The sequence below is a fragment of the Parasteatoda tepidariorum genome, chromosome 8, assembly GCF_982258835.1.
Source record: "Parasteatoda tepidariorum strain Cologne lab strain chromosome 8, Ptep-v5.0, whole genome shotgun sequence".
Taxonomy (NCBI): Eukaryota; Metazoa; Arthropoda; class Arachnida; order Araneae; family Theridiidae; genus Parasteatoda; species Parasteatoda tepidariorum.
Window position 1 is genome coordinate 36,660,331 of NC_141762.1, and position 15,696 is coordinate 36,676,026.

General features: G+C 26.2%; 1 protein-coding gene across 2 annotated transcripts in view; it reads left to right on the forward strand.

The window, feature by feature from the left end:
* LOC107456652 (protein lifeguard 3) overlaps nt 1-15,450 on the forward strand; it is a 38,717-nt gene extending 23,267 nt beyond the window's left edge. For both annotated transcript variants that reach the window (XM_016074575.4, XM_071181507.2), the window contains exons 4-13: nt 610-674; nt 3,847-3,900; nt 7,525-7,575; nt 8,192-8,231; nt 9,294-9,331; nt 9,415-9,502; nt 10,337-10,426; nt 10,511-10,558; nt 11,098-11,272; nt 13,881-15,450. In XM_016074575.4, coding sequence (XP_015930061.1) covers nt 610-674; nt 3,847-3,900; nt 7,525-7,575; nt 8,192-8,231; nt 9,294-9,331; nt 9,415-9,502; nt 10,337-10,426; nt 10,511-10,558; nt 11,098-11,250 — 627 coding nt within the window. In that variant the 3' untranslated portion in view covers nt 11,251-11,272; nt 13,881-15,450. The remainder of the gene's footprint in view (nt 1-609; nt 675-3,846; nt 3,901-7,524; nt 7,576-8,191; nt 8,232-9,293; nt 9,332-9,414; nt 9,503-10,336; nt 10,427-10,510; nt 10,559-11,097; nt 11,273-13,880) is intronic.
* The last annotated feature ends 246 nt before the right edge of the window (nt 15,451-15,696 follow it).

The window sequence follows — 15,696 nt, forward strand, 5'->3', positions numbered from 1 at the left end:
TTTTACAAAATAGGTAGTAGACTTTGGCTACTATCAAAGTGTTACTCTGTAGATTAGTAATTTTAAACCCAACACAAAACAAGGGAGCTCCTATAGTTTTGTCTTCAATCTTTTTTCAGTTCTTGCTATAAATTGAACAAATTTAAAAAACCTTTTTTTTTTTTTCTTCTCAAAATGCAAGTTGCGAAAGGAGGAATGAATGCATATATACTTTTATGTGCTGATGAGAAAAAAATTATTAGATAAAAAAAAAAATTCTTTCTCTTTTAAATTTTATTTTTGAGTCTTGACAAAAATTAGTCTTATTTATTTTCTATGTACAAAAAGAAAGATAAATTAAATACTAAAAAAAGTACACATTGAAAAAAAAAGTTCAGGTAATTTCTTCTTCCACCAATTACGTGTCTGGTATATAATTTTGATGTAAATCCTAATGATAGTACTTTAACATGAAGCTTGGCTAAGGTTCTATGTGATTTATTATGAATAATATGCTCTTGAATGTTCCTAAAACTTATTTGAACACTTTTATTTGCATTACTGCTTTTACATTATTTAAAAAAATTATTTTAAGTTTGATCTTCCTTCTAATTTCTTTTCTTTTAACAGGTTTACCTGATCATTATGTTGCAACTTTTATTCTCTCTAGGAGTAATTTGCTTGTTTGTATTTGAGTAAGTACCTTTTTTTAATTAAAAATCATAGTAATGTTTATATTTTAAATACTTCAATCTAAGAATAGTTTTATAATCCATATTGAATTGAATTACTTTTTGTGCTGAAATTTAATAACGTAAAAAATGTGAACTGCCAATAAACAAGTTAAAATGACTAACAACCATTTTGGATCTTTAAGAATGCAACATTAACAACATTGAGATTTAAAGTCTGTCGTAATACTGGAAATTTTTCTATGTATAGAAAGTTTTCTGTATTTCTGTTCGTTTTTAGTCTTAGCATTAATTATCATTTACGGAACTTAAATATCTAGGCAGGTTGATAACAAAGATCAGCAGTTAACTTGGCTACCTCACAAAATTTCCTAAAAGAATATTTTCTATTTAATTTGTATACAGATAAACTTGCATCTAAACAATTATCCATAAATGTCTAACTCTCTTTTCTTTACTAATATTAATTAAACAATGTTCTGAAATATATATCTAAGTTTGCCCTAGGAATAAAAGAGAGCAAGGCACTTACTCGCAAAAAAGGACACTTAGAGATTTAAAAGGGCAATCACTTACAAATTTATCAAAATATGTAACATTATGTAATAACTGAATGGTCCTCAATTTAGCCTTTTTATAATTTACAACAATAACCCTTTTATGCTATTTTATGTGTATATTTCACAAAGTAATTCTCACTCATTATCAAAATAACAGAAAAAGTTCAAGCTTTTGAAAAATAATTAAAGGCACTCTCTGTGTATAAATTTTTTTTGTAAACTTAAAAAAAAGGGATTATTTGATGAAAAACTTAAAAACTTTTTTTATATTTTAAACTGAAAGTTATGAGAAAATAAACATTTAAAGGAACATTTTTAAATAAAAAGGTATTTATTAAAAAAAACTTAAAATCACTAAAAAATTCATTGATTTATTTACCCCCTCCCAAATAAAAGATGTAAAAATCTCTAAGAATCTCTCTCGTGCGAATTTTAGCTGTCTAACTAGACAATATAAAAAAAAATCTTACTAAAATAAAGGAATGAAATTAAAAGTTAAATAAATATCAATAACGAAATACATCAAGAATGGACTTCTCATTTACTTATTTTTAAGTTTTAAACTGAAAGTTATGAGGAAATAAACATGTAAAGGTGCATTTTTAAATAAAAAGATATTTATTTAAAAAAATTAATGGTATAGCTTAAAATCACTAAGAAATTCATTAATTTTTAACTTATTCATAATAAAATCCCCAATAAAAAATGTTGATATCTTTAAGGCTGAATCTCATGTGAATTTTTAGCTATATAAATCTTACTAAATAATAAGAAAAATCTTACTAAATTAAAGGAGTGAAATTAAAAGTTAAATAAATAACAATAACGAAATACATCAGAAATGGACTTCTCATTAAAACAGCTGGTTAAGAAAACAATCTTTTCCTGGAAAAATAAAATAAAAATGCAGTGTTTTTAAGGATGGCGGCTTATTTTTACAAAAAGGGCAAGGTGCTAATATTTAAATTAGTTTGTATATTTAAATTTGCTCATTTAGATATATTTTAAATATTCTGTATAAGTTTTAGGTGAGAATGTCTAAATATTACTGTATTGCATCTATTTAATTGTTCTACAATATTTTTATCACTTCTATTTTATGTAACATTTCAAGCTTACTGAACTAAATTTTTGTATTCCAAAATTTTTTTAACATGAGTTACTGTTATGTAAACTGTTCATTTCTTACTCAGTTTTTTTTTTTTTTTTTTTAAATTTTTTAAAAAAAACCTGGAAAACCCTTCATGCTCACTTTGCTCCTCACACCCTAATAATTATTTTGAATTCAACTTAGCAACTAACTATTGACAAAATATATAAAATAACTGTATGCTATATTTTGTACTGAAAATTTTTGGTACTGATTTGCAGGCTTGCCAACTTTCTTCACTTTGTGGGGGGGGGGGGAAATTTCTAGTGATAGTAAGTTTACGTTTCAATGTATACTTCTTTGTTTACTAAATTTGATTTAAAGTTATTTTGCACATCATTGCACTTAAATGATTCAAAAGTTCATATAAAAAGCCACTTTGTTCTAGTTTTACATTAGCCTTTTAAAAGGTTTTTTTATTTTATTTTATGACTGGTCTGAACAGCCGACCTAATTTTAAGTTTGCAACTATCAATGTGCAACTCCGTAGCTATGCAATTTTGAACCCAACTTAAAAGACAAGAAAACTCCTTGTTCAAATATTTTATTTTATAACCGTCATTGAACAGCCTACCCAAATTTTGGCTTTGCAACTGGTAATTTTCAACTTCGTAACCTTGTTATTTTGAACCCAATCCAGTAGACAAGGGAAGTCCTGGATCAAGTATTGGGAGAAATTTGCCTTCGTGGAGGTTTTTTTGATGAAACTAACCCGCATTTAAGCTACATGGAGAGAGAAACCTCCTACCATTATCCTGGGGGCAACCTCTAACTTGACTCTAACCCATGATCCATCTACCACTGAGGATATTTTGCTTTAGCACTGTCATCAGTGCTAGCCAGATGCAAAATTTATATCAACCAGCCATCGCTAGGATTCGAACCCGGTTCACTTAATTGGTAGACGATTCCGCTATCTCCTGATCCATCACGGCTCTAGTTCAAGTATTGGAAGAAAATTGCCTTCTTAGAGACTTTTTGGCGTAACTAATCCTCATTTGTTTTACATGGAGAGAAAACCTCCCACAGTTAGCCCATCAACAAAGGGACTTTTTTTTTTTTTTTCCTCCAAGCCCTGAGCATGTACCTAGGTTATGAAAAGCCCATAACCATATAGCCCAGGACTTCTACAAAGGGACTGCAATCCATGATCTGTCTACCACTGAGGATATTTTATGTCAACACACTGGTCCGTGCGAGCCGGGTGCGCAATTCGTATTATCGGCAATCCCTGGGATTTGAACCAGGGCCCATCATTAGGAGGCGAGCGGTCTATCTCCTTTTAAAAAGTTTGTTAAATAACATGAAATTCTTAAAGCCTAAGTTTTTGGTAGTCTACAACTCTATAAAATATTTAGCAAAAAGTATAGTAGTTGGCAGCCATGCAAATGTACCATGCCTTTGCCCTCTTACTTTATTTTACTGGAATTTTATATTAAATAATATTAATGGTATACATTTTTAGGAGAAATGTGAAACTTTTTGTGAGGCAGAATTATGCGTTTGTTTACTTAGCCTAGTAAGTATCTTTCAATTTCTCATTATAATTTGTCATTTTCATAGATAGGGTGTAAAAACATACATATTCAATATCCATTTTCATGTTTTATTTTAAGTACTACAGTAGGGAACCGATTATCCGGAACGATCGGGACCATCGATATTCCGGATAACTGATTTTTACGGTTTTCTGAATCGCTACAAAAAACCGTTTTTTTTATTGTTAAACCCAACAAAAAAAAAATTTTTTTTTGGAAATAATCTTACAAAGAAGAAAAAACGATGGAGTAATGCACTAATGATTATTTCCAAAATGATGATAAGGTAAACATCTTTCAAAAAAGAAGGAAAAATCCTAAAATCTTATGAGGAAAAAAAAATTTTTTTTTAAAAATGGCAGGAAAATTTATCGAATTTCGTTCCGGTTTTTTGATTTCCGGATAACGGGTTCTGTACTGTACTTATGTTTGCCAATTATTTAAAAGAGTAGGAGAATAGCATATCATGCATAAACAAATGCTAAATATATTGTAGAAATGTAAATTTTTGTAAAATTGTAGTATTTTAAAAGCATTTTTTAATCATTTCAGTTTAAACACTAGTTATTATTGTTTATTTTTTTAAAAATTGTAAGACATTTGTTTCTGAAATTGGCTATTTTCCATATATTTCATCATATTTATTTTGTAGATTTACATTTATTTTATATTAAAAAAATTATTATTTAAAAATTTTTTTTATCTTAAATAAACACTTGAAGTAATAATTTTTATATCAAGTATACAATGCCTATTTTCATGTTAATTTTACCTGTATGGCAGTTTTTTTATAAAAATAATTTTTTTAAAAAGAAAAATTCATGAAATTTTACCTTTGAGTATAGCTTGTACATTTCTGTTCAGACAGTTCCTATCTATCCTAGAAAAATTAATAAATTTACTGTCTAAATAAATAAACGCGAAGGATTTTTACTACTTTACAGATAAGCTCTTTTATTGCCTCTGATGTAATTTATTAGTATCAAATATAATTTGATTAATATAAAAATATATAAACACAAGTGAATTCTACTCAGGGCCGTCTTAATGGAATGCAGGACAATGTTTTGGTCCCCTCTAACATGTCATTCCGTTTAAAATCAAATTACAAAAATTTTACGAACACAAAATTAAAAGCATTTTTGAATTATATATAATTTAAAAAAAGAAAAAAAACCTAGCCATTATTATCCTTGCTACTTAAAATTTAAATAATTTTAAAAACCATAGAAGCTTATTTAAATAAATAAATAAAAGGTATGATGCAAAATTTTAATATACTCTTTTAAATGAACTTTGCAAACTTTTGGTATCTTTTCAGCATTGACGCAGTTTTAGAGATTAGGACAGGAGTTAATCTGAAACTTACATTAATTGCATTAATTTGTTCTATGCAGATATTTTTTTGGAGTACAATGATATATAAACATTCAAAAATTACATATTTATGTTTATTTACAGTTATATAGATTTACTCTAGCAATTGAATTCAAAATTTTTATTAAAGAAAATGTGGAAAAATTTATTATTGAATTAAAAGTATTTATATAAATGTCAAAAAAATTATTAATAAAAGGTTTTTTAAAAAAAAAAAAAACTTTTTTGTGTAAACCATGATTTTAACCACATTAGGTTAAATCAATCATCATACTGCATTAAACTAATGTACTTAAAATCATGAGGCATGAAATTTTTTTCCCACTAAATACTTGTCTAATTAATTGATAATACACTTACATAATTAATGTATTATACTGATGACAAAATGTTTACACTATGTGTGGATGACCGAAAAGTTTTCCTTTAACAACAAAGACACATTTTTATTTATATCTGATTCATAATGCTTTCATTATTTAAAAGATCACTCAGTACTAAGCTTTATTGACGTTGAAAAATTTTTTTTATTCGTATTGACTGGGCCCGAATTATCTGAACCTCTCAAAATGATGATGGCCATCAATAAATTCGAACTTGTATTTCATGATTCGATTTTTTTCTCTCATCTCTACAAAGAAGAATATCTGGAAAAATGAATGTGTCTTTCTTATTTTTTAAGTTGAGCATTAGGTTAAGGTTATGAATTCGAATACAAAATTACAATTTTGTGAACAATTTTATGTAGATACTTTTGTATGTTTGTTGATTAACACAAATATTAAAACATTTAGTGTTAATATTTCTTGTGATTATTTTTTGTTATTCTTTTTTGTTGATATCTTGTGTATTGTATTTTCTTGTAGATAAATTAACATCAACATTTCATTTTAAAACATTTGACTTAATGTTTTATTTTAAAATGATTCGAGAAAAAAAAACATAACAAAATTCCATTGCTATGTATATGTAGATTTAAATAAATAATACTAATAACAGCTTACTTAAAGTTTTTAAATCTTAAAATTTTGTTTTTCTCTCAACCTTAAAATTCTTGCTAACAATTTTAAAAGAAAAAATATTTAAAAATACTATGTAAGAAAAATACGAAATAAATACGTTGTAATTCCTTTCTTGTCTAGTCTAGAAGAAGTAAAAATTACTGAGGTTTAAATCTAAATTTATGTTTAAGTAATTATTTAAAAATAAAAATAACTTAAAGTATAGTACCAGTTTGAAAATTTTTCCTGCCAATCAACTATACCTTCTTCCTGAATTTGACCCTTTTTTCTTTATATACCTTCATTCTCTTTAGAAAGGTGATCTTAAGAAATTAATTCTTTAAAGGGATAAAGGAAGATATGATTCGAAGAAGAATTGCTTCTAACAGAAACTAATGGAACAAAACCCTTTTCAATTTTTTACACTCTCATGTAAATAGCTTCTCGGACTAGTTAAGTTCCTTCGATTATTTATAAAAGGGTACTTTCTAATGGTTTTAGAAGCGAGAGCAATCGAAGTAAGAAAAAGCAAGAGTAAATTAAAAAGGAAATGAAATGTAAAATTGTACATCATTGAAATGTAAAAAATTAGACAATAAATTTTTTATTTGCTATTTAATTTGTAATTTATCTATGTATTATATGTATTGTGTGTTCAAAGTCCGAATCTTTGTTTTTATAAAAAAATTATTGTAATCTGTTTGTAATATTTCAAGTTCATGGCGAATTTCAGCTTTTTATATTTTATTTTATTTTATATTGCCATGGAAACGGTAACAACAGACTTTAGCAAATATTTTCTAAAAAGTTTGGTATTTAAATTACCTATCAAAATTGTAAAATTAAGAAGACTATTATTGATGTTCATATGTTTTTACCCTTTTTATTTTGGGACAGTAGTTAAAAATATTTTCTTAACACTTAGCAAAAAGAAATAAGAGTTTGGCTATTTCTTACTAAGAATATTTAATGATAATCGACACACTAAGAACATACCAGTGACGATAAAAAAATTTAATTTGAAATTGTAGATCAGTTTAAATAATTAAATCTAATCGTGATATTAATGTGTGACAACTTTTGCCTTGGACAGATTCTGGTGCTAGATTGGAATTTTCCAAGTAAAAATGTTTGAAAAAAAATTATTTATCTTATTTATATATGTTTATTAATTAATTCAATTTTGCAATTAAATTTTGATTGTTTTTTTTTTTCTTGTTTATATAGCTTCATTTTCTTAGCAGTTTACATTGCTTTGGCTTGTTGCAGCGGATTGAGGTCAGTGCTTATTGCTCATATTTTTGGTCTTCAGCTTTTAAAATCTGTTGATTTCAAAAAAATTTAAGCAATAAATTTTGTTTTTGTTTATTTCATTTTTAATATTTTGGAACTGAAACTTTAAAAAGTTTAAAGTTACACTTGAAATATAGTACCAATGTAAATAAAGTACCAAATTAAATTCCTTAAAATTATCTTTTTCTCTAAATATTTTTAACTGGATAATACTTTAATGTAATTATTATTTAGACTTGTAACTAATTCTTTAAATAATAACTTAATTTTATAAATTGTTTTATAATTTTCAGAAAGCCATTCGAATGTGTATATAAATTTTTTTTTAAATCTTGTTGTCCTGTTGCAAATAATCTGTTTATCTGATTTATTTGCTGTAATTATATGTACTGGTTGGTTATTTATCATTTAATTGTGCTTTAGCAAAAAAAAAGTTTAATTATATTATTAAGTTTCTTGAAGTTTTCTATTAGTTTATGCTTAGCTTATATTTAGGCTGTTAGCTTAATATGCAATTATTATTTGATTTTGTTTGTTATTGCTTTCTATTAAATTAATGGCTGGTGAAATATTTATGAAGAAGTAATTAATTTGATTTTAGGAGGAACTATCCATGCAACATGATCATGCTGTCAGTTTTTGTGAGTTTTTATTATATTATTTAATTTTACAATTAGTTGCAGTGTTAAATCTTAATAATATTTTCTTCCCTACTTGTTGCTTAATTTTTATATTTTATAGATTTTGAACTAAATATTTATTTAGAGAAAGTTTGATACTTGTAAGCTTTAAAATAGTTTTAGTATTATCAAAATACTTTAAAAATAGTGTTTTTATTTAAGATGGGAATTCATCAGTTAATTCAATTCTGATGATTGCCGTCATTAAATATAACATGAAAAAAAATTTTAAAATGTGAGAATGTAATGTAAATGTAAGAAAATATATTTACATTCTACAAATTTTTTTTCCCATTCTCTATTTAAAACTTCTTTGTTTTGTGCTGTAACTATTTATATTTTTAATGATTTTTGGATTACTTTTTTCAAAAAAGAAAAGAAAGAAAGAAAAAGAGAGCTGCTTAACAGAGATCAAAAACAAGACTTTTTTATTTCAAGACCGAAAAGTTCTCAATAAAGTAATAGCATTAGCAGAAACATTAAATGCGGCTTAAAGGAAGCTCTGTACCTTTTGAAAAATTTAAAGAGTTGCAAAGATAACTCAATGTCATTTAAAAAGACTATAAAAACTTTAGGAATAAATTTCTGCATTGAAATTTATTATTACGAAAATTTTGTTATCAACTAAATATAGTTTTAACTTAAAAATATATTAATGTTTTTTTTATGTACAGTTTAAAAATTTCTCAAGTTCCATGTATCATTGTTTTTTTTTTTTTTGTTTTTTTCTCAACGGCTAATTTCTTTAATTTAAATTTTCTAAAAATAAAAAAAATCTCACTGAAATATCAACTCACTGAATATACACTTATGCGTGTAAACCTTACCTCTTTAGTCTAAATACTGTGCCATAATACATTTCTTAGAATCTGTGAAAAGAATTATATTTATAATTTTCTTACACTCCATTAACTTAGTAAATTTGCAATACCTCAGATATTTATTTACAAAGTTAGTGCTTATTTTTTACTGAAAATCTATGCTTAATAACTTAATGTCTTTTGTTAATATTTCATTTGTTAGACCATGGCAATGAGTTATATGCTGGGAACTATCTCAAGGTGAGTTAATTACTATTAATTCTTATTTTATTTCTTTATATTTCTTTATTTTATATTTCTAATATTTTTCATTTTATATTTAGCATGTATGATACGCAAGTTGTCTTATTGGCTGTTGGAATATGTGCTGGAGTCTGTCTTGGAGTATCAGTATTTTCTTTCCACACGAAGGTACTTATTTACAAATTAAAGTGAATTGTTAGTTGTTTTAGAATTTAAAATGCATTGGATTTTTGGCATCTTGACATTTTTAGATTTCAGTTCAGCTCTGTTACTTAGGTTTTACTTTGCACTATATACACACTGCCACTCAAGACTGAAATCAGTCTTGAGTGGTGATTAGTGGACTGAATTCTGTCCTCTATTTGATATTTATCTCCAAATTTTTTTTAAAAAATGCAAAAATCTGTTAGAATAATTTTAAAAATAATAAATACTTTTTTTTGAATTGCTGCGAATGTCTAAATAATGATGTCACACAGTAATGAAAGAATGGTATTGACTAACTTCAATGTCTGTTTGTGTATTCAAAATTCATAATATTAAATCTACTTGAGTTTGTAATTTTTTCCGCTATTTTGCGATTCTGGCCCAAGCTAAATTATGATTATTTTCTTTAAAAAATGAAACTTTTAGCTCTAGGAAACATTAATGATGAAGTGAAGATATAAATGCCTCCATGAAAAAGTTAGTGGCATTAAAAGATACACAAGGTTAGCTATTTTTGTTTTGTTTACTGTAAAAATTAAGCTAATAATTTTTTTGTTTTGTTAGAAATAATTCAAACTGTCTCCAATTAATTAATGTAATATGCTGATGATTCTCATGGAAAGTGAGCTGTAAATTGAAATGTTCTGCTAAATAGTGTTAGACGGTGTTAAATGTTCAGAAAATAAATTCAGCCTTGAAATCATTTTAGAGTGGTACCCCATGTATATACAGTTAAAAATTAATTGTTATGTATGGATGTATTTTTTCTTTATTTAAAGGATCTTTTTATTGTAGTTTGATTTCACATCATGTGGAGGTGTGCTTTGTATTTTAGTCTGGGTTCTTTTCCTTTTTGGAATAATTTGCATTTTCACCTACAACACGGTATTAAACATTTATTTATTTTTATTTTTTTGCTAATTTTAATAGAAAACTGTTGTAATACCTTTTTTTCATATGTAATTTTAGATCATGACTACAATTTATGCTGGATGTGGTGCACTTCTGTTTACTGTGGTAAGAATCAAAATAAATTTTCATTTTGATAAACTAGTCATCAATTTCTCTTATTCTAAATCATTCGGATTTTTAATATGTGAACCTCTGCTTTCTCTTTTGCAGTTTTCTTTTTTTATAGTAATGAAAAAATCATACTTAGATTAATTTTTGTAAACACTTTACTTGAAAGGCAAATGTCTCTCTCTTTTTATTTTGTAGTTTGCTATGAAACCTTTTTTATTTCAAGTTTACAAAAATTTCAGTGTGCATATAATACTCTGTTATGTTATAAAACCTGAATTAGTGAAATGATTATTTTCAAAATTTCAGTTTGAGTTTTTCAAATTTATGGAATAATTTATGCTCATTCATATTTTGAACAAAAATTATTATTTTATATATCGTTATCGTAAATCTTTAGAAACCTTGATAAAAGTTATAAGAATTATTATTTGTATTAAATAGTATGATCGATAGACATTTCCACTAAAGTTTATATCTGTTACTTATGCAAATCAGTAATCAAAGTTTTACATATTTATTTGTAAAATTTTCAGTTTTTGGCTTATGATACTCAAATGCTTATGGGAGGTAAAAAGCATGAGCTGAGTCCTGAGGAACACATCTTTGCCTCAATGCAAATTTATTTGGATATTGTTAACATATTTATCTTCCTGCTTTCTATCCTTGGCTCGGGCAGAAGTAACTAATTGCCATAATTAAATTCTACAGGTAAATCTTATTTTCGTTACATTTTTGTTATTCAGTACAAAGACTATTGTGATGCCATAATAGGCATTACATATTTTCTAGCTTTTAAATTTTTTTTCAATAATTCTTAATCTGATTTTAATTAAATTAAACTAATTATTTAATTTTTATTACATTTCATAAAAACGAAATATAAATATTTTATTCCCTTTTTAACACTCAATGCAACGGCTTACTTTTTATTAACTGTTGAGACTCAATCCAATTTCAAAATCTATTTTTAACTCTTTATTCCTTAAGTTACTTTATTTCTCTTCCCACAAAAATGTTTTACTTACAAGGTTGTATAAATTCTCACGGTCTCTTGTTCGAAAGGGTGACTTTAATGCTATAAGTAATAAGTGCAAACGATATTTTAAGTTGCGCTTTCTGACACAAAGGCGTACTTTCTCTGAATAAAAATGTAGCTTTTTTTTTCCAAGAGATTTTGAATTTCTGACGCTCAAAATATAAGAGATAGCCATAATCTGGGAAATATGCTCCCAATAGTTCAGTCAGGAGAGCAGTCCTAAGTTTGAACTCCTTAATGTTAATTTTACTTTTTGCTAATTTCAATATATCTTGAGAACTTTTTAAGCAAATTGAAATGTGTCTGAACCAAATCATTACATTAGTTAATCAAAAGATAATTTCATGTAAGATATTACTTATGGTAAATATTTATTGTTTTATTTAATAATGACCAAAAACGTTTTGAAGTGTAAAACATACAGTATTTTACATCATTGTGAAGAAGGCAGTATTAAATGGCAAAATTTGAGCTAAATCGGCCGAATAGCTCATAGGAAATCTAACTTTTAAAAAATGGTGCTTTAAAATTCAATATGAAAAATGTTTCGATATCAGAGTGTTCATTTATGTTACATCAGATTCATTTCTCTAAAAATGCGCACATATTATTTGATCTATTAGTGTTTGAGTTAAGACAAAGAGAAGCATGTTCATCAAACATTTTCTGAATTAGTGAAGATGGCAGTACCTCTGTCTTTAACTGAAAGAGATAATCAAAAAATACTTTCACAAATTGAAACATTCAACATAGTCTTTTAGTCATAGAATTTTTTTTTTTCATTTATAAATTAAGATATGTTTCTGCAGTATGTTATTAAACTGATTTTTTTCCTTCCAAATTGGTGATACATTTGCCTATATTGCTGACCAACTGCATTTTCCTATTCACTTTAACTTATTTAAAATTTTCGCAAAAGAAAAGCGGGGAAGTTTCTTATTTCTTAATTTTTGATGAAACTGGCTTGTCTATATTTGGGAATAGAAGCTCCAAGATGATTGATTGATGAATGAGCTTTTCAATGGCAAAGCGGGAATTAGATTTGTTACAGTGTTTTCACTACAGCGCGAGAACGCGAGAATCTCGCATATTTTTTTATATTCTCGCATTAAAAAATGATAACCGCGAGAAATTCGCGCATTCTATAAACCTATTTCAAAATTCGCGAATTTCTCGCATTTTGAAAAAAATTTCTCATTTGCGCCATTTAGAATAAAATCCGTTTCACTTTTCTTCCTGGATCTTTTATTATTTTCAAAATCTGCCCCATTATCTAGCTTCCATATTTACCAGTATTGTTCAGAAACTTTAAGAATAACAGTACACCATCCTTCCGAACCACGGAACCTCTTTCAGAACGCATTTCTCTGCAACCACGTGTTTACCGTAGGTAAGGTTTCTTCATGTAAGATGTTCAAATTTTTTGCTCGTTAATGTAAGATGGACAAATACCTTGTAAAGCCAATATCTTCTACTCCGAAACGGACAAATGAAAATGAAACAAATGTGGGTAGAAACGATAAAAGCGAAACAAATACGCATTTGAGCAACCTAGTGAGAATAGCTGATGAAAAAGTAGATGTAGAACATTTTCCATTTGATGATGCTGCAAAAATATTCAATGCTTTAAAAATTAGAAGATATTAAAAATGCATTATGATTAAAGAAATAATTTTTTTTTCAAGTCTCTTGGTGTTTTTTTTTTTTTTTTTTAATTTTTGAAGTCTCACTTGACTTTTTGAAATCTCACCCTGTTTTTGAGAAAGGGTGAGAAATTCTCACCCATTTTTTTTCTGAGATGAAAACACTGAAGAATTGTAAAAGAATTACATGAAATAATAATTCTGCATATTTTTATTATCAATGTTTGATAAATGTGTACAATAGGCTAATTTTATTTATGTTTTCTTTTTCTTTCTTTTTTTTTTAAAAAAAAAAGAGAAAAAAAATTTGTAAATATGCTGAATGGACAGACAGAATTTGACAAATTATAAAAATATTTGGGATATCATGGTGACCCCCACCCCCCTTAACTTCTGTTGTACTAGCCAGAAACAAAAAGTCTATTTTATTTGTATTATTATATTTTTATATTATTATAATATATATATATATATCTATATATATATATATATATATATATATATATATATATATATATATATATATATATATATATATATATTACTCTACTGAAGTTAAAGCTTGTTTTATAAACAAAAATGTTGATATTGTGTAAATTTTACATTTTAATTTACTTTTTTTTTTATCCCAATATAGATTTTGCATTGAGATTTTTAGAATAATGATGTGATGTTCCATGTATTGATACCGTTAAACAGTGACATATATGTATATAATGGAATTATTTCATTTTGAGTCTTCTGAAGTTCTGAGACATTAAAGTTATAAATATTTTTTTTTTCAGTATTTGTGATAAAACTTTATTTTAGCAAAATATTGCTTTTATGCTTATTTTGAAATAAGTATTCTTTTCTCTGTCTTGTAACTTAACATTGTGATATATGTAGTTGTAATTATTTTACGTATGAAAACATTTATAATTGGTGTGTTAACGTATGATACACGATTATATTACTCTTGTTACAGTTTTTAGTTTTATTATTCATAATACCTAAGAATAGTTGTCGCATTGTTCATAAGCTTAATCAGTTTAATTTCTCAAAGTTAATAGCAGATCTCAGATCAATAAAATCAGAATCTTTAATCATTTTAGTTTTGAAAATAAATTCAAAATTAATATTTTGCTGTTGCTGGTAAATTTTAAATGGGGCAGAAAAAAATTGAGGTTAGCTTATTGACATTCTACCTTGTTATTATATTAATTTTTGTACATTGTTACTTGTTAATTTGAAATGAGTAAGGATCCCTTAATAATAACAATATCTCCATTAAAAACAGATTTTTTTTAAGAGGATAAGAGCATATATTTAGACATAACATGTATAATTTCTCATGAGTGGTTTTCATCTTTATAGAATTTTATCAGTTTAAATTATTAACAAACTGTTGCTGATAATTAAAACTGTTTAAAATCACACTTTTGAAAATTAATTTTAAAATTTTTTTTTATTTGTTTGTATACTGTTGCTGATTAATTTTAAAATGATCAAGTGTAATGTAAATATTGTAATTATAAAAGTCTAGTAATTGTAATGATTGTTAAAGAATAATGAAAACTTTATTTTAACGTCCTAGATACTCAATTATTAGTTGTCAACAGTCGTAATCAATAAAAAGATTATTTTCGATTATCCTATTGAAATTGAAATCATACTTTGAAAAATGTATTTGAAATAAGTAAAGGAAAATACCCATATTACTAACTGTCACTATGTTAAAAACAGTATTTATTTCTGTGAGGATATTAATATGCTTCTTGACTTACGGCATAATTTCTAATGTGTTGTTCATAAAGTTTTATTTATTAAAGACTATATAGTAAAAAGTAAACATAAGTGATGTAAATTCAGGCATGTGATTTTTCTGATAATGCGCGTAATTCCGTGAATCTCAAGACTATTATTTTGTGGACTTCCACGAATCGAAAATTTATGTTTCAAAAAAAAGTTTTTTGGTATTCTACTAATCTCAATTTTAAATTTCCCAAAATACTGTTAACAACACATTTCTATCTCTTTTACCAACATCCTCCTTTTTATATATATATATCTGATATAATCCTTGTTTTAGCAATTTTTGAGAGCAAAACATAACTAGAATAAACATCTTATTTGAAAAAAAACGAAGAAAAAAATCCATAATAATGAATTAGTTTTAACTAGAATTGGCATGGCAAAAACGTATTAGTTAAGTATAAAATTGATAATGTGACATGTAATTCCGAAATCGCAAGCATTTGAAAGATTGCTCGCTATAAAAATGTTCTTTTTTTTATTTTTTGAAATTTATATTTTAAAAATGCTCATAATGGAGAAAATTGTTTCTTTTGAAATTGCAGGGATGCTACGCCTGCGCCATTTGCGACAAACTGAGACAAAACGGCATAACTGCGCCATTTTGCGACATTCAGCTCAGTTTCTGCCAAAGCTGCGCCATTCTGAGACAAAACGTC